We start from the raw sequence: 25,092 nt of genomic DNA, 5'->3' as shown, positions 1-25,092 counted from the left end.
CACATTTTTTCCTAATCACATTCCCCCCATGAAGTTTTTTTTTTTTTTTTTTTAAAGATTTTATCCGTTTTTCAACAGAGAGAGACAGTGAGAGAGGGAACACAAGCAGGGGGAGGGGGAGAGGGAGAAGCAGGCTTCCCGCGGAGCAGGCAGCCTGATGCGGGGCTCGATCCCAGAACCCTGGGATCATGACCTGAGCCGAAGGCAGACGCTTAACAACTGAGCCACCCAGGCGCCCCCCCCCATGAAGTATTAATACCATAGATATACTGCATATCTCTTTATGTACTGTGGCCCTTTGGAAAGCCACAAACCGCAGTAATATCTAAAATATTTTTCACTCACTCCAGGATCTGGCTTTCACTGGTTGAGGATACTTGCATATGTGGACTTAGGGAAATCAATTTTCCCCAACTTATTTATTAACAGTGGGAATTCATGCTATATATACAAGTTCTAAGAGAGATCATCCCCCTTTAAAAAATTAGTTTTATTGAGATATAATTCATATACCATATAATTCACCCATTTAAGGTGTATAATTTAATGGTTTTTTGGTATATTGAGTTGTACAACCATCACCATAATCAATTTTAGAACATTTTCATCACCCCCCCAAAAAACTCCTTACCCATTAGCAGGCACTGCCCCACCCACCTCACTTCTTGGCCTTTTCAACCCTGTGCAACCACTAACCTATTTTCTGTCTCTATAGATTTACTTGTTCTGGACATTTCTGATAAATGGAATCATATGATATATGCTTGTTTGTGACTGGCTTCTTTTCCTTAGTATCATTATACTAAGGAAAGTTCATCCATGTTAAAGTATACATTAGTACTTCATTCTTTTTATTAACAGATAATATTGCATTTATTTATCATTCATCAGTTGATGGACATTTGGGTCGTTTCTACTTTTTGGTTATTATGAACAATGCTATGTACTTGTACAAATTTTTAGTTGGGTATCTGTTTTCATTTCTCTTGGGTATATGCCTAGGAGTAGAACTTTTGGTCATATAGAAACTCTGTGCTTTTTTGAGAAATGACCAAACTGTTTTCCAAAGTGGCTGTACCATTTTATATTCCCACAAACAATGTATGAGGGTTCTAATTTCTTAAAATCATTTTTTTATCATAATTTTTGACACCCAGAGGCCAGGGTCTCTCCAACTTCCTAAGGAAAGCAGCTCTTACTTTTTCAGGGAAAAGCTGCTTCTGAATATTGGTTTGTTCTTAATTTAGCCATTGGAATGTTCTTAAAAAATGGAGTATTAATTTGAGAACATTTAAATAGTATTTTCCAGTTGGTTTGCATCTTTTGTGTTTTTTAGTTGGTAGAAGCTCCTAAAATTTTAGCTTTGGGTTATAAACTAGTAGATTTAGTAGCAAACCTGAGATTATCTTTTCTAATCCCCACATTTTACAGATGGGAAAACAGTAGCCTAGAGAGAGTAAGTGATTTGTTTAGAATGATATTGTTAGTTAGGTAGTGGAAGAACCAAGCATCTTCATTGTTCCATTCAGTCTCTATGTTACTCATTCTGCCTGCTAATTATAGGTGTTTTCCAAAGTACTTTTCTTTCTCCTCTTCTATAACATTTGCCAGTTCCAACCATTCCGATAACTTAAAGAAAATCACCAATCAAAAATGACTCATAAATACTTATCTTAAGTCCAGATCTCTGTATAGAACTTAAGACTCTACTGAACATTTGTCTGCAAATGTTTGTAGGTATATAAAATTGAACATACCCAAAACAGTACAAATTATCTCCTCACCAAAAATATTTCTCCTAACTTCACTGTTTCTAATATCACTTCCATATGTCTCAGATATGACTCTTTTTTTGTCACTTTCCTCCAGTTTTATCTTTATAAAATCATTTCCATTTCTCCTCAGTAGTTTAGCTTGGGCCTCAGGTTCTTTGTTAAGGATCTGATGTTTGGTAAAAAACTCCAAAATACATAGGAGGAACTCCTGTAAGAAAATTACTGTAAGGTGTATTATAATAAGGTTTATTATATGAAAGGCATAAAGCAGCACCAAGTTAGAAGAGTGCTTAGCCAGGAGATAGGAGACTAGTCAGTAGACCTGCCTCTGCCACAGATTTGGTACTAGTTCTTTCACTCACTGGGACCTCATTTTAATTGTCACAAAATGAGGAGGTCGGATTAGTTGATTTTCTGTAAGTCTTCATATTATAAGTCCTTTCTCTCTCTCTTTGCCCATCCATTTCAATAGTGCCTGCAGGCTTTGGAGTTTCTGCATTCGAACCAGGTCATTCACAGAGACATCAAGAGCGACAACATCCTGTTGGGAATGGATGGCTCTGTCAAGCTAAGTGAGTAGGAGTGATGATACTTCTCTTCCTGATGGGACCCTGTCTCCTGGGGGGAGGTTAATCACATAATAGTAGCTACAAGACTCAGCATAGGGTCTTTCTTACAGGCTCACCTTGGAGATACTGCGGGTTCGGTTCCAGGCCACTGCAGTAAAACAAACATTGCAATAAAGCAAATCAAATGAATTTTTCCTAGTGCATATAAAAGTTATGTTTACACTGTACTATAGTCGATTAAGTGTGTAATAGCATTATGTCTAAAAAAATGTACATACCTTAATTAAAAAATATTTTATTGCTAAAAAATGCTAATCATCTGAGCTTTCAGTGAGTCATAATTGTGCTGGTGGAGGGTCTTGCCTCAGTGTTGATGGATGCTGACTCATCAGGTAGTGGTTGTGGAAGGCTTTGGTGGCTGTGGCAATTTCTTAAAATAAAACAGTAATGAGGCTTGCTGCATCAACTGTCTTCCATTTCACAAACGATTCCTCTGTAGTATGCAATGCTGTTTGATAACATTTTACCCACAGGAGAACTGCTTTCAAAATGGGAATCAATCCTCTCAAACCCTGCTACTGCTTTATCAACTAAGTTTATGTAATATTTTAAATCCTTTGTGTCATTTCAACCATCTTCACAGCATCTTCACCAGGATTAGATTCCTTCTCAAGAAACCACTTTCTTTGCTCATCCATAAGAACCCACTCCTCGTCTGTTCAAGTTTTATCATGAGGTTACAGCAGTTCAGTCATGTCTTCAAGCTCCACTTGTAATTCTAGTTCTTATGTTATTTTCACCATGTCTGCAGTCAGAACATACACATTTATCAACTTAAATTCACCATCCTATATGGGTACAGTTCGTGGTGTCCCAAAACAATTACATTAGTAACATCAAAGATCACTGGTCACAGATCACCATTACAAATATAATAATAATAAAAATTTAGAAATATTATGAGAATTACCAAAATGTAACACAGAGACATGAAGTGGAAGCTGTTGGAAAAATGGCACCGATAGACTTGCTCATCACAGAGTTGCCACAAACCTTCAATTTGTAAAAATCGTAATATCTGTGATGTGCAACAAAGCAAAGTGTGATAAAATGAGGTGCAGGCTCTTTATATTACTCAGCACTATACAAGGTGTCATTTCTTTTTTTTTCCATTCATTTATACGTTTAGCCAAAAAAAGTTTACTGAATGCCCCCTATGTGCTATGATGGGCACAAGGATACTTTTGCCATTCTTCAAGTAGCTCTCAGTCTAGTAGTGGAGTCATAAAATACATAATTAGAAAATAGAGTTTAGTGTAATTTCTTTGATTCATTCATTCAGCAAACTTTTATCAAATGTGTATTATACTTGGGCCCTCTGGGATTAAAAAAAATGAATAAGAAGACATAGTCCTTCCTATCAAAGGCCTCATAATTTAAATAAACATATAATTGCAATTTAATGTGAATGAACTGTAAGCAGAACATTTTGTTCAAAAGTGTAAGGACCAGTAGTCCAGACAAACAGGTGTGTTACAGGTAGACGGGCAGCTGTGGGAAGATTGTTAGCAGTCTTTGTCTGGGGACACAGGGTAAGAAACTGATAAAAGCAGGGCCATTCCTACTCGTAGGTGATTAGGGTTTAAGTCAGGGACTCATGCCCAGGAAATAAAGCAAGGACCTAGACTGCCAGATTCTGAGGCATGGGAATGGTTTTTAAGAAGAAAGCAGAAGCGGGGCAAGTAGTCAAGGCCAGAGCGGGCAGCTTGGACTTTAATGCCTAGTTCTTCTGGTTTGAGGAGCGATAGGGGGCCAGAAATGATGTTTCTTTTGTTCCTCCTGCTTCTTTTCAAAAGGTTAGATAGAGGACAGGCTAAGAGCCAGTCGTGAAAGTAGCAGTCATGTGATTCTAGCTGTGGAAAGACAAGGGATTGCAGTGGCTGGGAGCCAGGCAGAGCTTGACACCTGGGGATAGGCACCATAGTCAGTACATACAGAAGGAATACCCTGAATATAAGTCCATTCCTTCTTTTCTTTTCTTTTTCTAGCCGATTTTGGATTCTGTGCCCAGATCACCCCAGAGCAGAGCAAACGGAGCACCATGGTGGGAACTCCATACTGGATGGCACCAGAGGTTGTGACGCGGAAGGCCTATGGACCCAAGGTTGACATCTGGTCCCTGGGCATCATGGCCATCGAAATGATTGAAGGGGAGCCCCCATACCTCAATGAAAATCCTCTGAGAGTGAGTGTTACTAGTCCCATTTTAAGATGTTCGGGCTATTGTCTTTAGTCCCAGGAAATGGGACTCAGGCGGTTCCTTACAGTTTCCAACCTGGATTTGTCTTTTCTGGATAAAACTTGGCACTGTTGGGTTTAAAGTATAAATGCTCAAAAAAAGAGATATTAGCAGTCACTCAATCATTTATTCAACAATTTTTTGAGTTCCTCTAATGTAAAAGAAACTGTTCTAATGGTGATGAAAAAGATTAATATATAGTAACAGAAGGTAAGTGCTGTGAGAAAAAGCTGAGTAAGGGGCTTAAGAGAGCAATGGGGAAGGAGGGAGAAATGTGCTCTTTTATTTAGAGTAGAGAAGGAAGTCCTCTGTTCTAAGTTATTTGAGCAGAAATCTGAAGAAAGGAGCAAGCCATGAGATTAATCTGATGCAAGAGTTTCCCAGGTATCAAGTATACAAAGGACTTGATTTGAGAACACAACTTGTTGTATCCCGAGAAGACCAAAGAGACCAGTGTCCCTAAGTGAGTGAGCAGGGTGGAGATGAGTAGACAAGGTCAGAGAACTAGCAGGGAGCCGAATCAGGTAAGACCTTGTGACCATTGACCATTCTGTAAGAGATTGGAAGCCATCAAAGGATTTTGAGCTGAGTAGTATGACTTAATTTATGTTATAAATATTAACCAACCATTTTGACTGCTGTTATAGAAAACAGATTGAAATACTGTTAGAATCGTTCAGGTAAGAGTGGTGGCTTGGACTATATTGGTGGCAGTAGTAATGAAGAGTGGTTAGACTCAGGAAATACCTTGAACATACTGCTGACAAGATGAAATGGATATCAGAGAAAGATGAATCAACAATATCTATAAGATTTTGGGCCCTAATTGCTGAAAAAGTTCATTTGCCATTTACTGAGAAGGTTGAAGGGCAAGTAAAATGGGATAATAGAGTTGGTTTTGAATGTGGTGATTTGAAATGTTTATTAGATATCCAAGTGGAGATACTGAATAGAGTTGGGCATATGAGTCTGGAGTTCAAGGGTAAGAGGTCAGGGCCATAAATATGAATTTATCAGGAGGTAGTATATAGTTGGTTTATTTAAAGCATTGGAACTAGATGGTTGATGTGATCACTCACCTAGGGAGTAAGGTTTGAGTACTGAGCCCTGGGGTACTCTCACGCTTACAGGTTGGAGGAACTAGCAAATTAGACCAAGGAGTGGCCTTCCAAGTAGGAGGAGAACTGAGAGAAGTGTGTCCTGGAGGCCAAGACAGCAAAGTGTTTGGAGAAGGAGGATGGACCACTGTGTCAGATGTCACTGATAGATCGTATGAGATAAGATTGAGAAATAAACATTAGATTTGCCAATGTGGAGTTTATGGTAATGAAATGAAAGCCTGATTAGAGGAAATCTACCAGAATGGGAGAAGAGGTTGAGATGGCATGTGAAAGCAGTTGTTGTTCTTTAAGCAGTTTTGCTCTTAAGGGAACAGAAAAATGGAGCAGGAACCTGAAGTGGAGTTGAGGGAGGACTTTGGTTGTTTTTTTTTTTTTTTAAGATGATATTATTTTAGCATGTTTGTGTGCTGATAGGAATGATGTAGTGGAAAGGAGGAATGTGGTCATGTACAAGAGAGAAGTGACATCTGTTGGAGTGCTGTCCTTAAGTAGATGAGAGGGGTTGGATCAAGTATTGAAAGAGTATTAGATTAGAAGATGGACAATTTATCCATTGTAAAAAAAGAGGAAAAGCAGAGTATATGAATACAAATGCAAGTAGGTTGGTAATTTTGGTCATGGGCAAATAAGAGAATTAGTCTGATTGCTTTTATTTTCTCATTTCTCAACCTCCCATCCAGTGCAGGAAATATGTGTGTGTTGTTGTTGATAGGTGGTCATCTCATCTTAACTGGTTACCTCTTGGATAGCTGATTACTGGAAAGTGCTTCAGTATACCAGCCGAAACTGCCTGAAGGTCCAAGCTTTGCCCTCTGATTGCACATACCACTCATCTTCCCCCATCTTACAGTGGCCTTGAAGAGATGATCAGTATGGTGTGGATGGAAATAAGACTGGGATTAGAGTCAGAGGACATAAATTCACATGAATAGCTTGATCCCAGGCATATGTCTTTATGTTTCTGGACTTTATCTGTGAAATGGGGATGATAATTCTTGCCTAGCCTATTATCCAGATTTATTGTGGTCATTCAATGAGATAGTATTTGTATAAATACTTTAATACTTTGTGAATTAAAGTTCTGAGTGCTTGAAAAGGACTTTTTTTTTTAAAAAAAGATTTTCTTTATTTGACAGAGAGAGACACAGTAAGAGAGGGAACACAAGCAGGGGGAGTGGGAGAGAGAGAAGCAGGCTTCCCACTGAGCAGGGAGCCCGATGTGGGGCTCGATCCCAGGACCCCAGGATCATGACCCAAGCCCAAGGCAGACGTTTAATGACTGAGCCACCCAGGCACCCCAGGACTTTTTTTTTTTTTAACCTATCCCATAAGATGGCTCATGTTAGGGGACCAGGGGAGGCAACAAGGAAACAGATTGTTGCTTTACAGAACACTTGCTTTTTATATTGCTCTCTTGCTAGAAGAAATCAGTTCTTAGGTGATTAAGGTGAGGGCATCAGGAGTAATTTCCTCCAGCAAATGGGCAGATAGATGTTTAACTCATCATCAGGCTAAGTGAGTAATAAACCCTTTAGATACATAATCAAGAATAACAATCAACCCATGGGTCTGGAACACATTTCATAAGTTTATAAAGTGCTTTCCAATATACTATCTTGGTTTTTACAGACATGTGAGATAGGCACCGTTGTCATCCCTATTTTCCAGATGAGGAATTTGGGAGGTCACTGGCTTGCACATGGTCACATGGCCTTTAAATGTTAAATCTGATCCTTAGGTCATATTCTTTCCAGTATACCAAAGCTGCCTCTTTGTGTCCTGGAGGCATAAAGCAGCTAACCATATTTCTAGAGGGCAGGTCTGGGCACTAAGAGAGAACTCCAGCTAGAGCCTAAGGTGATTCTCCATTTGTATTGCCAGGCCTTGTACCTCATTGCCACCAATGGGACCCCAGAGCTTCAGAACCCAGAGAAGCTGTCAGCTTTCTTCCGGGATTTTCTGAACCGCTGTCTTGAGATGGATGTGGAGAAGAGAGGTTCAGCTAAAGAGCTGCTGCAGGTAATTGTCCCTATGCAGGGAAGCTCTGAATTCAAGGGATAACTAAACCAAGCCTTTTTTGCTTCATTTTTGTCTGTGAAGCCCTACTAGGCTTCTCACCTACAACTTCCCACACTCAGTTTATATTCCTAGTTCGCTAACCTCCTTCATCTCTGGGCCTTTGTTCATGTTATTCCCTGAGGCTATTCCTCAGTCTGTTAAAACTCTGTACACATTCATAGGCTCAGCTTAAAAATCTACTTTCTGAGCTTCTGCTGAACTTTGCCTGTAACTTTCATCAGCACTTCTTTTGTTTTGCCTGAATTAGAGTGAGATTCTGCCAGTTGTGGGGAAGCCTGGAGTCGAAGATTTGCCAAGCTTTTATACTTCCACCTGTTTAATCCTGAAATTACATAATTATTTCATATGGTTGCAAAAACTGCTTTTAGCAGGCTACCACATAAGTATCACATTAAACTTTATGGTGGTGATTAATCTGTAGGTGTGCACAGTTACTTCTTTATTATGAGGACCAAGAGCAACTGAGCAAGGCAGGCCAGACCTCCTGCGTTAAAGTTAGTTATGAACAACCCTCTCTTTCCCACTAAATTATAACTTCTATCTTTTTAATTTCTTGGTCTCCTCTTATACCTAGGACCTGACTTGGAAAACGTATTCGGAAAATATTCATTGAATTGAATGAAATTGCTTAAAGTATTTACCTTCCTTGAGATGCTACCCTCTAGAACATAGTTATTCGGAAAACATTTATTGAATTGAATGAAATTGCTTAAAGTATTTACCTTCCTTGAAATGCTACCCTCTAGAACATATTTAGCATCTCTTTGTAACCAGGGTTATGGATTTACAGAGCACTGGTCTGTTAAGATATGAGATTTTGGCTCTCCCAAATGTAACCCATTAGTGTCTCGGATCCTTTGAAACTGAAAACCCCTTATAACAGGCAGTACCATATAGGATCCTTTTGCCTTCCATATGAGGTTTGCTCTGGAAACCCTAGACATGGAAAAATGTTCAAATTCTACTCTAAGCCTGTGATTGGTGAAGATATTGTTAATTAGGTACCAAATTATAATTATTGAAAGATTAGTGCCCTCTAGAGTTTTCTTCCTGATACCATAAGAAACAATAAATGCATTATATTGAATCTTTACCACACTATAGGCACTAAGTGCTTTATATGTTCTTTTCGTCTATTCTTTATAACAATGCTGTGATTTATAGGTTCTATTATTCCCATTTTTATAGGTGAGCAAGTGAGGTTTCAAGTGTTTAGTAACTTTTCCATGATTATATAGCTAATATGTGGTAGACCCAGGTTTTAACCTATGTCTGCTTGGCTCTCAAGTGTGTATGCTCTTGGCTACTGCTCTTTTGTCTCAAAGAGTGCTAAAACTGGAAGGGCTTTAGGGCTTATCTATGATACTTTGTTCATTATACAGAGGAGGAAACTGAAGCCTCCCAGATCGGTATTGGATCATGCTGCTTTCTCAACTCAGAGGGGAGTTGTAAAAACCTGTGATTTTATAACAATGGCTCTTTAACTTTTACTGTACGTTGTAAATATTCAAAACTATGACTTTTGGAATCTTAAATCACAAAAGCTTCACATCTCTTTCTCCTGTGAGAACACATATATGGATAAAAATACATGGGGTATTATGTTGAAATTTGTATCTTCATGATTTAGCCAAGGTCTTTTATTTTTTTCATGGTAACTTCTTGTCTTCAGTGCCTTTTTATATCCTATCTCTGTCCAAAAAGAAGATGAAGCAACTTCCAGCAATGAAAAGGTGTATATATGCCTAAATGTGTATGTGCCTATACAGTATATAATATGATTAGTAAAAAGGACTCGTAAGGATGGCAGAAGGATCAAATATGCTAATCATCTGAGTTAGTTTTGTTTAAACATTAAATTTGGTTCTCAGTTTCCTGGTGGCCAGGACAGAAAAAGAAATGTGATAGTTCCTATATTTCTTATCAAATGGAAAAACATCACATCAAGACACAAAGCCTTTTTACTACGAAATGTAAGAAAAATCATTTTTAGTTAAGAGGCTCTGAGTTACATAAAGAATTGTTCTCCATAACAGTCTTGCTGAAAATGTAGATGCAGTTTTCATACAGTGTTTTCTCCAAAATGGTCTTCTTTAATAGTTGTGGGTGTGGCCCAAAGTATAGCCCAGTGACAGTGATTTGGGAAAGGACCAAGCTATTGAAGGCTTTATTGAATTCAAAGATAGAACAATAAATTCCTAGGTCAGTGCTCCTGAACTGCAGTATTGCAATATACCACTGGGTCATGATCAGTCAATACTTTCCCTCAGAGATAATTATTATTCTGATTATCACCATAGTTTAGTTTTACCTAATATAAAGTGGAATCATACGATATGAAATCTCCTGTGTCTGGCTTCTTTCACTCAACATAATGTCTGTGGGATTCATCCTGTTGTCAGTGTATCAATCATTCATTCTTTTAAATTGCTGTGTAATTTTCTGTATAGTATTATAAAATATAACATTATTCATTCTTTCATTCTCTTAGACATTTGGGTTCTTTTAGTTATGACTATTGTTAAGTAAAACTGCTATGAACGTTCTTGTTTGTGTCTTTTGGTGGATACACAAACTTACTTCTCTTGGAAATATACCTACAAGTGGAAATGCTGAGATATAGCATAGATGTGTGTTTAAGTTGTAAGTAGATAGTGCCAAACAGTTTTCCAAAATGGTTTGTTATCTTTTAAAGATGTTCTTCAACTTGGGGATGATCTGAAGCTTTCCAGGCAGCACCTTGTGCAAATATGGATGCCCTTAACATCTTATGATGGTTACTGAGGAAGAATGGTAAATAGTCATGTGTCTTTGCTTTTTTTCCTTTCTAGCATCAGTTCCTGAAGATTGCCAAGCCCCTCTCCAGCCTCACTCCACTGATTGCTGCAGCAAAGGAGGCAACCAAGAACAATCACTAAAACCATGCTTACCCCAGCCTCATTGTGCCAAGACTTCTGTGAAATAAATGCTTATTTTAGAAATTCCAACCCCTGATGCCCTCTCTTCCTTGCCTTGCTCCTCCCATTTCCTGGTCTAGCGCTCTCATGACTTTGATCCTTGAAAACCATGTGTCCAGCATTGAAGAGAACTGCAACTGACTAATCAGATGATGGCCATTTCTAAATAAGGAATTTCCTCCCAATTTGTGGTTGTGAGAGTAGTTTATGATCAAGGGCTTAAGGAATAAACCCTTGGACTCCTATTTCTACACAGCAAAATCTTCTCCCTCCACCCCAATCTTACACCTGCCAGTCAGTTCTTGACTCTATAAATTTTTGGCTTTATAACATTATCAATTTGTAATCAGTTGAGATTTCTTTAGAGCTTGCTTTTCTGAGGCTGAACTGCCCAAACTCCTATTGTACTTGAAAATTGGAACAGCATGAGGAGTGCTGTGAGCATTGATAATTTGCCAGGGACATGAAATGGCTCCTCTTCCTGGACCATGGCTTTGGCGCAGCTGATCTTGATATGGGAGAGAAAGCTACCATGTTTTTTCTTTGTGTGTGCTTCTAGCAGCTATTTGGGAGGATCTTCACCCAGTAGTGTTCCCCATGCTATTTCTTGTGAAATGGTCTTGGCTATGTAGCAGCTTTTGACTCCCTACATCCCCTAGGCTGCTGCCCCAATTCTGTCTTTGTTTAGAACTTTTTGAGAGGTTTCCTAGAGCACATGCTGGGTGAGAGCAGTGTGAGAAGTCAGGGAAAAAAATTTAGCTGCTTTTAGAACAAAGTTGGGTATCAGCATGTGTCCAGCTGTACCTATGTGTTGTTTCAAGAACTCAGCCTCTTTTTCCATCTGGGATAAGGAGCTGAAAGATCTGATGGCCTGAGTCTTTGGGTCAGAGGGAAGGATCTCCCAGCTCTGAAACTACGTGTTAGCTTTGAATGGATTCGGCGACCTGATAAGATACTCTGCCAGCTGTGAGGGGACCCTGTTTTTACAATGCATGGCCAAGCTCTCTGCAAATGGAAATGCTTGCACTGGGTGTTGGGGATGTTTGCTACCTCCTGCTATCTTTGTGGTTTTGGTCCTCCCTCTACAATAGGACCCCTGGCCAGCATTGTGGCTTGTCATGTCAGTCCCATTGGCTACCTTGTCATGCTCTGAGGTACCACTGCCTCTTGCAGCACAAGTTTTATTTCCTTCAATAAAAGGAGATGAAAATATTCTATTTGGAGTATGCCTCTCTTCCTTCTCCCCTTTTCTAATTTTTCATTTTGAAATAATTTCAAACTTAAGGAAACTTAAATATATATATACACATATATATATAAAATAAAAATGTATATATAAATTTTTCTTCCTGAACGATTTGAGATTAAGTTGCAGTGAGATGCCCCTTTACCACTATGTACTTCAGTGTGTATTCTTTTTCTTAACACTTTTAATTATAAACTAAGAGAAAAGGGCCAAAAATGGTTATATATTATAAGGTATTGGCTCAGGCGAGTATGGAAACTGGGAAGTCCCATGATCTACATCTACAGGTTGGAGCCCAGGAAGGCCAGCGGTGTAGTTCAAAGGCCTGAGAGCCAGAGGGCCAGTGGTGTAGATTCCAGTCAAAGTCTGATGTGTAAGAACCAGGAGCACCCAGGGCAGAAGATTGATGTCCCAGCAACGCACTCCACCTTTTTGTTCTATTCAGGCCTTCAGTTAATTTGATGATGCCCACCCAAGCAGGACTCTGTCCACCAATTCATATGCTAATCTCTTCTGGAAACACACGTTTCCCCCCTACCCCCGCCCCCCAACCACACCCAGAAAGAATGTTTAACCAGATACTGGGCATCCCATGGCCCAGTGAAATTGACACAGAAAGTTAACCATCACACACTCCATCCCCACCTCCAGGTGAAGGAGATAACTCCAGCAGGGACTAACTGAGCTGACACCTTTTACAGTGCTATGTGGTTATGACCTTTAGATCCAGGGGGCAAAAGTGAAAAGGTTGGTGACCCCCAATCTTGTCTTACGGAAAAAAAATACAAAGGTACAGGAGATCTTGCATGCAGTTACTGAAAGGACAAGGACAATGGCATTGCTTACATGTAACATAGAAGGAATGTTAGATGATGGTATAGCCCATCAGAAGACAGGAATGTTACACCTCCTCACTTTAGATTGCAGTGGTAAACTGGTTGGTCTGATGAGGCCTGAGGAATTCTTAGCTGCCTATCCCTCTGGAATCTTAGAATCTTGGAATTTTCTGATAGTTGGGCATTAAAACAGAAGCATTGCCTCTCCTGTGAACTTTCCAACACTCTGTTTAAGCATTATAGGGATGACTGTTTACTACTGGGATATCTAGGCATCTACTCAGATATCGGAACATTTTTCCTGCCCAGCCAGCTTAACACAGCATATTTCCATGCCTTTTATTGTCTGCGGAGTGTGGAGGCAAGAGAACTCTGAAACTCTCTACTCATAGACAATTGCTGCTTACTTAATTCTATGAGTACTGTACACATCTATCCCATGTGTTAGTTTTCTATTGCTACATAACAAATTACCACAAGTGTGGCTTAACACAACATAAATTATCTCACAGTTTCTATAGGTCAAATGTCTGAGCACGGCATGGCTGGATATTCTGCTCAGAGTCTCATGAGGCTGAAATTAAGATATTGGCCAGGGCTATAGTTCATCAGGGCCTTGAAGTCCTCTTTCAGGCTCACTAGTTGTTGGCAGAATTCATTTCCTTGTGGTTGTAGGACTGAGGTCCTCATTTTCTTTCCAGCTGTCAGCCAAGGACCACTCTCAGGAACTAGAGGCTGCCAGCGGTTTTTTGCCCCACGCCCCCCACCCCCGGCCCTCACAGGCAATTCACAAAATGAATGTTTGCTTTATTCCAGATTAGCCAGAGCACATCTCTCTTTCACTTTGGCAACAGCCAGAGAAAACTCTGCTTTTGAAGGGCACCTGTGATTAGGTCAGGCTTAGTTAGATAATCAACCAGTCTTAAGGTCAACTAACTGGGAACTTAATTACATCTGCAAAACCCCTTCACCCCAGTACTTAGATAACTGTTTTTTTGGAAAAACGGAGAAGTTACGTACACCAAAGCCTGGGCATCTTGGAGGGCTCAGTCCATTTGGGCTGCTATTAACAAAATACAATAGACTGGATGGCTTATAAACAACAGAAATTTATTTCCCACAGTTCTAGAGGCTGTGATGTCCAAAATCATGGTGTCAGCATGATCAGGTCCTGGTGAAGGCCCTCTTCCAGGTTGCAGACTGCTAACTTCTTGCTGTGTCCTCACATGGCAGAAGGGATTAGGGGGTTCTATGGGCTCTCTTTTCTAAAAGCACTAATCCAATTCATGAGGGCTCCACTCTCAGACCTAAGTACCTCCAAACCTCCCCATCTTTATACCATCACTTTGAGCATTAGGATTTCAACATATGAATTTGAAGGAGGGGGAAATACATTCAGATCATAGCAGGGATCATCTTAGAGTTCTGCCCAGCATATTCTGGAAGGGGCTATCTGCTCTCAGCCATCTGTTAAGGACACACAATTAGGGGATGGGGAAATAACTGGAGTAGTATAATTGTAGTGCAGGGACCTGAGCCCAGGTATTCCTTTCCATACCTCTGTACCTTTTCTCCTATCCTGATTCTCTTTGGCAGTTGGAAGTCTGAACAATACACTGTATCAAGACTAGGCGGATACGAACCTGAAGACACTGCTAGAGCCTGAGGCTGGCTGGTGGTGACCAATTAAACTGAAGTCACACTAATACCTTTATCCTGCATTTGATGTTATTGTATAAGTGCTACGTAGGCACCATGCAAGGTGTCCTCACCCTTGGGTATAAGTAAGTGCAGTGCAGCTACTGTGGAACCATGGAGGAAGGAGATCGGTAGTGATGGGGTAAGGTAATTGTGCTGGCTCAGATGTTATAGATCTTTTCAGAAGAAGCCTTTCACCAGAAATAAGGGTATACCCAACACCACGGGAGACATTTGGAGGAAGTACATCCTATCTTCTACTTGGGTCCCTTCAAGAGAACCATCACCCAGGCTATCCCGTTCTTCTAGGCATGTCTTACCATGGGTCCTTGGCTAATCTGTCACAATGCTGGATCAGTCATCAGTTACCAGATGCAGCAAGGGACAGCTGGAAGCACTCCAGTGTTTTCTAACATTTACCTAGTATGAGTTTCCTATCCTACTCCACTGAATCACACTACCCACTACCTGCCTATAAAACTATCCATAATGGACTCTTAGGTTCCATGTCTCGCTCTTCCTCTACTTCTTGGGATGACACAGAATTCTTGGTCATTGGAAAAGGCTTGGGAGTAATCCTATAGGCCTTGGTTAGGCTTTATTCAAACCCTGTGACTATGCATATTGGCCTTAACTCCAGTACAATGTGTGGGCGAGCACACACACATACACAACTCTGGACTGGATAATATGTTCTGCCTAGGCTGTTTTCCTGTGTGGTCAAATGGCCTTCGTTTGCCTCCAGTAACCATGACCTATAACCCTGAGGTGATAATCCAGCTATTTGATGTTTTCTGGGATTCTCAGGCCCCCGCGTAGCCACCACCTGGCCTAGATGTAGAGGAGAAAAACCTGCCAGCAGGTAGTGAGGAGAGAGGACACTGTAGTCTTATTTCTGAGTGGGGATAATTGAAGCTGAAGACAACAATAGGAAATCTAGCAGTTAAGCTAGGCTAAATAGCTAATGAGATCACTCTTAACTGTCTAGCAGATTAGCCTGGACTCCTTAGCCAGGGTAGTTTTATTTTCATTTATTATTGTTGTTGTTATTTTAACCAGAGTGGATTTAGACTACAAAACTGATCTTCATAATCCTATAGCCAAAGGGCTTTCTGTGCCCTAATCAACAATTCCTATTGTTTATGGATCATGATTAGTGGCAAGTAGAATAATGAGTATTCTGCATATGGGAAAAGGCAGTAGGGTTATTTAGTGTATCCCAATCTGGTACCCCTTTTTCTTGTCTGAGTGTGAGCTCCTTCAGCCCCTGGTTTAGGGAACAGCTATTCAATAGGCTTGCCCTATTCCAGTGATTTTCAAAGTGTGGTTCCTATACAAGCAGCATTAGCATGACAGAGAACTCTTCAGAAATGCAAGTTCTCAGGGTCCTTCATGGATCTGAAATCTGCAGATAAGTCCTCCAGATGATTCTGAAACAGCTCAAGTGTGAGAACTACTGCCTAGTTGTTGTATTAACCATTCTCCAGAGTTGCCTATAGATTGTAATGGCATATATTACTGATGTAATGGGGTATGATGTATAGAGGCCACATAGAGAGTGGAGGTGAAGAACTGTTGTGGTTGAGAAATAAGGGTTAACTTGCCCAATATTCTCTACTGGCTGGCCTCCCAGGAAAGGAGTTGGCCTTTGAGCTCTATGGAAACTAGCTACAGCCAAATGCTTAGAGAAATCATTCTAGAAGAATGCTGATCAGATCACTTCTCTGCCATACCAAGACATGGTTTTTTGTCCCTGGTCTTGACAGAAGACAGCCTGTGCATTCTCTTCTGTATGTTTGATATGTATGTATGAATGAAGTGGTGGAACAGAGCTAGAAGCCATGGTTCTGCCATGTCATGCAGCTATTGGATCATAACCCTCATCAGGCCAACTATTCTATGGCTTTTCAGACCTCTACCTCTGTGAAGAAACAATCTTCCTCACTGGTAGTCATGAGGAAGGGAGATGAGTAGGAGATACTACACAGTCACATTCATGCAAGGATCAGGGTCTCATTCCTGTGTGCTGACTTCAAATGGAATGAGCAACAGGGGACTTCCAAACCTGCTGCTGCTTCTATACTCACTGATTTCCTCCAATAAATGCTATTCTAAAGGCCTGGTATGTGTTCTGTGTGGTCATTTGGCTTTGCTCCATGTTATTCAGCTGTATGAGTATGCTGACATTATTTATTCATTCTTCTGTTGCTAAGCATTTGGGTTATTTGCTGTTTGGGACAATGGCAAGCAATGCTGCATAAGCACAAATTTATCTACTAGATATCTTAGGTGTGGAATTGTTGGATCACAGGGCGTATATATCTTCAACTTTTTAATACCTACAAGTTTTCCAAAGGAGTTATACAAATTGACATCCCCCACTAATGTGGGAGTTCATACACATTGCTCAACCTTGCTCACATTGCCCAGCCAATCCTTGCTAACATTTAATATTGTCAACTACTTCATGTAACCAGTCTGTGTGTATAGTGCATTTCATTGTGTTTTTAGTCTTTTGTGAAGTGTTTTTTCAAATCTTTCCCTCATTTTTTTCTTTTTTGTCATCTTTTAAATATTTTCTGTTGAAATTCTTTGTGTGTGCTGGATAATTTTTCTTTCTCATTTTTGTGTTATAAAATCTTTTCGTTGGTTGTCTTTTTAAAATTAAACTTTCTGGGAACCTTCTTACACTGTTGGTGGGAATGCAAGCTGGTGTAGCCACTCTGGAAAACAGTATGGAGGTTCCTCAAAAAGTTGAAAATAGAGCTACCCTATGACCCAGCAATTGCACTACTGGGTATTTACCGCAAAGATACAAATGTAGTGATCCGAAGGGGTACATGCACCCCGATGTTTATAGCAGCAATGTCCACAATAGCCAAACTATGGAAAGAGCCCAGATGTCCATCGACAGATGAATGGATAAAGAAGATGTGGTATGTATGTATATAAATATACACACACACACACACACACACTGGAATACTCAGCCATCAAAAAAATGAAATCTTGCCATTTGCAACGACATGAATGGAACTAGAGGGTATTATACTAAGCGAAATAAGTCATCAGAGAAAGACAATTATCATACGATCGCACTCATGTGGAATTTAAGAAACAAAACAGAGGATCATAGGGGAAGAGAGGAAAAAAATGAAAACAGAAAGGGAGACAAACCATAAGAGACTCTTAACCATAGAAAACAAACAGGGTTGCTGGAGGGGAGGGGTGTTCAGGGGATGGGGTAACTGGGTGATGGGCATTAAGGAGGATACCTGATGTAAGCACTGGGTATTATAAAAGACTGATGAATCACTGACCTCTACCTCTGAAACCAATAATACATTATATGTTGATAAATTGAATTTAAATTTTAAAAAATTAAAAAAAATTTTAACTTTCTATTTTGAGATCATTGTAGATACACATGCAAAGTGAGAAATAATAGATAGCCCACATACTCTTTACCCGGGTTCCTCCAATGGTACCCCCTCGCAAAACCATAGTACACTATCACAACCAGAATATTGACATTAATAAAGATGCAGAACATTTCCATCCCCACAAGGATTCCTTATGCTGCTCTTTGACAATCACACCCACTTCCCTCCTGCCCCCACTTCCTCTTTATAATAATTTCCTTCTCTCTGCTGGCTTTGGGTTCATTTTGCCCTTCTTTTTCTAGGTTCCTGAGGTAGGAACTTATATGCTCTGATTTGAGACTTCCTCTTTTCTAATTTATATATTTAGTGCTGTAAATTTCCCTTTCAGCACAGCCTTAGGTGTGACCCAAAAATTTTACATGTATTTTTTGAACGTATTTATACACTTCCAGTGTATTTTTAAAATTTACCTGGAGACTTGCTCTTTGACCCATAGATTATTTAGAAGGGGGTTGTTTGGTTTCCAAATATTTGTAGATTTTCATGTTATCTTTCAGTTATGATTTCTGGTTTGATTCTAGTGTATCACAGAACATACTCTGTATGATTTAAATCCTTTAAAATTTGCTGAGGTTTGTTTTAATGCCCAGAATATGGTCTATTTTGTATGTTATGGAAATAAGCATTTGAAATGAATGTATAATGTATAATGATGTTGTTGGGCAGAATGTTCTATAAATATCAATTAGATCCTGTTGCTCGATGTTGTTGAAATCTTCTAAATACCTGCTGATTTTCAGTCTAATTTTCCTATGAATTGTGGAAGGATAGGTGTTGAGGACTTGAACTTTTATTGTGGGTTTATTTCTCCTTTCATTTCTATTAGTTTTTCATTCACATATGTTGCAATTCTGTTGTTTCCTGCATACATATTTAGGACTGCTATCTCTTTTTGGTGGACTGACCCTTTTATCATTGTATAATGTCTTTCTGTGTTTCTAGTAATTATCTTTGCTCTGAAATTTAATTTATCTGATATCAATGCAGCCTCTTCTGCATTCCTTTGATTAATGTTTGCATGATATAACTTTTTCCATCCATTTACCTTCATCGTGCCTACATTGTTTTATTGGAAGTGAGTTTCTTACAGACAGCATATAGCTGGTTCATGAATCCTATTCTGCACCTTATACACGTGGAGGTCATGAAAAATCAGAGCATATGTCCTTAGTTTTGTTTATTTATATTTATATCCTGCCTTTTCAACAAATGATTTAAGAATACCTGCAACAATAACATTTTCAATGAAACAAAAATTAATAAATACAGATAGAGAATCAGGACCCAGGAAAAGGTGAGCACAAACACGTTGGTTACCAGGGCTAAAGTATTGCTATACTTGAGCTTAAAATTTTGAATTGAACTTATTGGAAGTTAAAGTAACAAGGTAATGTGTATAATTTCCATTATCAGAAAGGCAGAAGGCATGCCAGTTACTGGGGGCTCTAGACCAGCATTATCCAATAAACTTCCTACAATAATGGATTCTACACTTGCATTGTCCAGTGTGGTGGCCACTAGCTACATGTAGCTGTTAAGCACTTGAAATGTGGTTAGTGACTGAGGAACTGACTTCCCATTTTAATTTTTATTAATTTAATTCCAAATAGCCATATATGGTTGGTAGCTATCTTATTGGACAGCAGAGGTCTAGGGGAAACAAAATAGTGTAATTGGAGTCAAATGGGCTGTATTTAATTTTTGGCTCTGTCACTGGTACGTATGACCTTGGAAAAGCTACTTAGCCTGTCTGAGCCTTAGTTTCTAGATCTGTAAAGTGAGTACAATAAGGTATCTACCTTCTCTAACCTATAAGGAAAGACAAATCAGGTGAGCAGTAGATCTCTCCACAGAGACCTGGCAGGCCAGAAGGCAATGACATGATTTATTCAATGTGCTGAAGGGGAAAAATATGCAGCCAAGAATACTTTATCCAGCAAGGCTGTCATTCAGAATGGAAGGAAAGATAAAGAGTTTCCCAGACAAACAAAAATTAAAGGAGTTCATGACCACTAAACCAGCCCCACCAAAAATATTAAAGGGGACCCTTTGAGTGAGAAAGAAACACCAAAAGCAACAAAGACTAGAAAGGAACAGAGAAAATCTCCAGACAGCAACTTTACAGGTAATGCAATGGCACTAAATTCTTTTTTTTTTTTTTTTTTAAAGATTTTATTTATTTATTTGAGAGAGAGAGAATGAGAGAGAGCACATGAGAGGGGGGAGGGTCAGAGGGAGAAGCAGACTTCCTGCCGAGCAGGGAGCCCGATGCGGGACTCGATCCAGGGACTCCAGGATCATGACCTGAGCCGAAGGCAGTCTCTTAACCAACTGAGCCACCCAGGCGCCCCATGGCACTAAATTCTTATCTATCAATAATTACTCTGAATGTAAATGGACTAAATGCTCCAATCAAAAGACAGAATGGACTAAAAAAAAAAAAAACCAACAGAAAAAAAAACAAGACATAACTATATGCTGCTTACAAGAGACCCATTTTAGACCTAAAGACACCTCCAGATTGAAAGTGAGGGGATGGAGGTCAATTTATCATGCTAATAGACATCAAAAGAAAAACAGAGTGGCCATATTTTTTCCAGACAAACTAGATTTTTTTTTATATTTTATTCATTTATTTGATAGAGAGAGTGCATAAGTAGGGGGAGTGGGAGGCAGAGGGAGAGGGAGAAGCAGGTTCCCGCTGAGCAGGGAGCCCAATGTGGGACTCGATCCCAGGACCCCGGGATCATGACCTGATCCGAAGGGAGACGCTTAAATGACTGAGCCACCCAGGCACCCCAGACAAACTGATTTTAAGCCAAAGATTGTAACAAGAGATGAAGAAGGGCACTATATTATAATTAAGGGGTCTATCCAATAAGAAGAGCTAACAATTGTAAATATTTAAGCCACCTGTGTGGGAGCAGCCAAATATATAGATCGATTAATAACAAACTTAAAGAAACTCATTGATAATAATACAATAATAGTAGGGGACTTTAATACCCCACTCATAGCAATGGATAGATCATCTAAACAGAAGATCAACAAGGAAACAATGGCTTTGAATGACACACTGGACCAGATGGATTTAACAGATATATTCCGAGCATTTCATCCTAAAGCAGCAGAATACACATTCTTTTCAAGTGTACATGGGACATTCTTCAGAACAGATAACATCCTGGGTCACAAATCATCCCTTAACAAGTACAAAAAGACTGAGATCATACCATGCATATTTTCAGACCACAACGTTATGAAACTTGAAGTCCTAATAAAAAACAAAAAAATTTTTTCCTCAAATTTCCACAATTAAAGATTTGGAAAGAGCACAAATACATGGAGGCTAAAGAACATCCTCCTAAACAATGAATGGGTTAACCAGGAAATTAAAGAAGAAATTTTAAAAAAATACGTGGAAGCAAATGAAAATGAAAACACGACAGTCCAAAGCCTTTATGATGCAGCAAAGGCGGTCCTAAGAGGGAAGTATATAGTAATACAGACCTATCTCAAGAAGCAAGAAAAGTCTCAAATACACAACCTAACCTTACACCTAAAGGAGTTAGAAAAGGAAATAAAGCCTAAAAAAGCCTAAAGTCAGCAGAAGAAAGAAAATAATAAAGATTAGAGCAGAAATAAATGATATAGAAACAAACAAACAAACAAACCCCCAGTAGAACAGATCAACGAAACTAAAAGCTGGCTCTTTGAAAGAATTAATAAAATTGATAAACCCCTAGCCAGACTTATAAAAAAGAAAAGAGTAAGGACCCAAATAAATAAAATCACAAATGAAAGAGGAAAGATCACAACCAACACCACAGCAATACAAATAATTATAAGAGACTATTATGAAAAATTATATGCCAACAAATTGGGCAATCTGGAAGAAGTGGATAAATTCCTAGAAACATACAAACTACCAAAACTGAAACAGGAAGAAATAGGAAATTTGAACAGACCTATAAACAGCAAAGAAATTGGACCGGTAATCAAAAATCTCCCCACAAACAGAAGTCCAGGGCCAGATGGCTTTCCAGGGGAATTCTACCAGACATTTAAAGGAGAGTTAATACCTATTCTTCTCAAACTGTTCCAAAAAAATAGAAATGGAAGGAAAACTTCCAAACTCATTCTATGAAGCCAGCATTACCGTGATTCCAAAACCAAAAACCCCACTAAAAAAGAGAATTACAGGCCAATATTCCTGATCAACACGGATGTAAAAATTTTCAACAAGATACTAACAAACCGAATCCAACAGTACGTTAAAAGAATTATTCACCACGATCAAGTGGGATTTATTCCTGGGCTGCAGGGGTGGTTCAATAGTCACAAATCAATGTGATACGCCACATTAATAAAAGAAAGGACAAGAACCATGAGATCTTATCAGTAGATGCAGAAAAAGCATTTGACAAAATACAGCAGCCCTTCTTGATAAAAACCCTCAACAAAGCAGGGATAGATGGAAAATACCTCTACATCATAAAGGCCATATATGAAAGACCCACAGCCAATATCATCCTCAATGGGGAAAAACTGAGCTTTTCCTCTATGGTCAGGAACAAGACAGAGGTGTCCACTCTCTCCACTGTTATTTAACATAGTACTGGAAGTCCCAGCCTCAGCAATCAGAACAACAAAAAGAAATAAAAGGCATCCAAATTGGCAAAGAAGAAGTGACTCTTTCACTATTTGCAGAAGACAGGATACTCTATGTAGAAAACGTGAAAGACTCCACCAAAAAATTGCTAGAACTGATACATGAATTCAGCAAAGTTGTAAGATAATATAAAATTAACATAGAGAAATCTGTTGTATTTCTATACACCAATAATAAAGCAGCAGAAAGAGAAATCAAGGGATCGATCCTATTTACAATTGCACCAAAAACTATAAGATACCTAGGAATAAACCTAACCAAAGAGGTGAAAGATCTATACTCTGAAAACTATAGAACACTTATGAAAGAAGTTGAAGAGGACACAATGAAATGGAAAAATATGCCATGCTCATGGATTGGAAGAACAAATATTGTTAAAATATTATACTACCCAAAGCAATCTACACATTCAATGCAATCCCTATCAAAACATCAACAGCATTTTTCACAGAGCTAGAACAAACAATCCTAAAATTTGTGTGGAACCAGAAAAGATCCTGAATAGCCAAAGCAATCCTGAAAAAGAAAACCAAAGCTAGAGGTATCACAATCCCAGACTTCAAACTGTATTACAAAGCTGTCATCATCAGGACAGTATGGTACTGGCACAAAAACAGACATATAGATCAATGGAACAGAACAGAAAATCCAGAAATGGACCCACAACAATATAATTAACTAATCTTCAACAAAGCAGGAAAGAATATCCAATGGAAAAAAATGGTGTTGGGAAAACTGGGCAGCCACATGCAGAAGAATGAAACTGAACTACTTTCTCACACCATACACAAAAATAAATTAAAATGGATGAAAGACCTAAATGTGAGACAGGAATCCATCAAAATCCTAGAGGAGAACACAGGCAGCAACCTTTTTGACCTTGGCCACAGCAACTTCTTACTAGACACATCACCAGAGACAAGTGAAATGAAAGCAAAAATGAACTATTGGGACTTCATCAAGATAAAAAGCTTCTGCACAGCAAAGGAAACAATCAACAAAACTAACACTTCAGAATGGGAGAAGATATTTGCAAATGATATGTCTGATAAAGGGTTAGTATCCAAAATCTATAAAGAACTTATCAAACTCAACAGCCCCAAAACAAATAATCCAGTTAAGAAATGGACACAAGACATAAACAGACATTTCTCCAAAGAAGACATCCAAATGGTTAATAGATGCATGAAAATATGCTCAACATCACTTATCATCAGGGAAATACAAGTCAAAACCATGATGAGATACCATCTCATCCCCATCAGAATGGCTAAAATTAAAAACACAGGAAACAACAGATGTTAGTGAGGATGTGGAGAAAGGGGAACCCTCTTATACTGTTGGTGGGAATGCAAGCTGGTGCAGCCACCCTGGAAAACAGTATGGAGTTTCCTCAAATAGTTAAAAATAGAATTACCCTATGACCCAGCAATCGCATTACTAGGTATTTACCCAAAGGATACAAAAATACTGATTCAAAGGGGCACATGCACCCCAATATTTATAGCAGCATCATCTACAATAGCCAAAATATGGAAAGAGCCCAGATGTTCACAGACAGATGAATGGATAAAGAAGATGTGGTATATATACACAATGGAACATTTTTCAGCCATCAAAAAGAATGAAATCTTGCCATTTGCACTGAAGTGGCTGGAGCTAGAGAGTATTATGCTAAGCGAAATAAGTCAATCAGAGAAAGACAAATATCATACGATTTCACTCATATGTGGAATTTAAGACACAAAACAGATGAACATATGGGAAAGGAAAATAAAAGGAGAGGGAAGCAAACCATAAGAGACTCTTAACTATAGAGAACAAACAGAGGGTTGATGGAGGGAGGTGGGCAGAGGATGGGCTAAATGGATGATGGGTATTAAGGAAGGCACTTGTTATGAAGAGCACTAGGTGTTATATGTACGTGATGAATCACTAAATTCTACACCTGAAACCAATTTTACCATATATGTTAACCAACTAGAATTTAAATAGAAACTTGAAATTTAAAAAAATAGTATCTACCTTAAGATTCCAAGCAAACAAAATAATGTATATAAAGCATTTAACACAATCTCTGACACCCAGCACATTCAGTCCCGTTTTACAATGTTTGAAATTACCTGGTTTGTCAGGAGACTCTTTTACTGGCACCAAAATGAAGGTTTTATAATAACTAGGAGTCTAGGTTTGCTTAAGCATCTTAGCCAATAACTGGTTTCTGGTTATAGAACCAAAAGATAAATCAAACATGGATAAAAACTTTTGTCCATTTGAAGCTGCTTGAGGATGCCCTGTTTAAAAGCCCAGGGCCCCCCTTTTTTCCCTACCGAATTGCTAATTTCCCTACCAAATTGCTAAGCCCTAATATTAGTATTTAATATCTCTCTCAGATTT

The 25,092-nt window shown here is 39.0% G+C and overlaps 1 protein-coding gene across 6 annotated transcripts in view; it reads left to right on the top strand.

Moving 5' to 3' along the window:
• The window catches only part of PAK1 (p21 (RAC1) activated kinase 1), a 140,755-nt gene extending 128,741 nt beyond the window's left edge, over positions 1–12,014 (top strand). For all 6 annotated transcript variants that reach the window (XM_081798899.1, XM_031034738.2, XM_031034735.2 and 3 more), the window contains 4 exons: positions 2,248–2,347; positions 4,393–4,589; positions 7,646–7,783; positions 10,675–12,014. In XM_081798899.1, the coding sequence (XP_081655025.1) occupies positions 2,248–2,347; positions 4,393–4,589; positions 7,646–7,783; positions 10,675–10,761 (522 nt within the window). In that variant the 3' untranslated portion in view covers positions 10,762–12,014. The remainder of the gene's footprint in view (positions 1–2,247; positions 2,348–4,392; positions 4,590–7,645; positions 7,784–10,674) is intronic.
• The last annotated feature ends 13,078 nt before the right edge of the window (positions 12,015–25,092 follow it).

This window comes from Leptonychotes weddellii, chromosome 11, assembly GCF_054177405.1.
Source record: "Leptonychotes weddellii isolate Sample4059 chromosome 11, ASM5417740v2, whole genome shotgun sequence".
NCBI classification, from domain to species: domain Eukaryota; kingdom Metazoa; phylum Chordata; class Mammalia; order Carnivora; family Phocidae; genus Leptonychotes; species Leptonychotes weddellii.
This window is presented reverse-complemented; position numbering and strand designations above follow the sequence as displayed.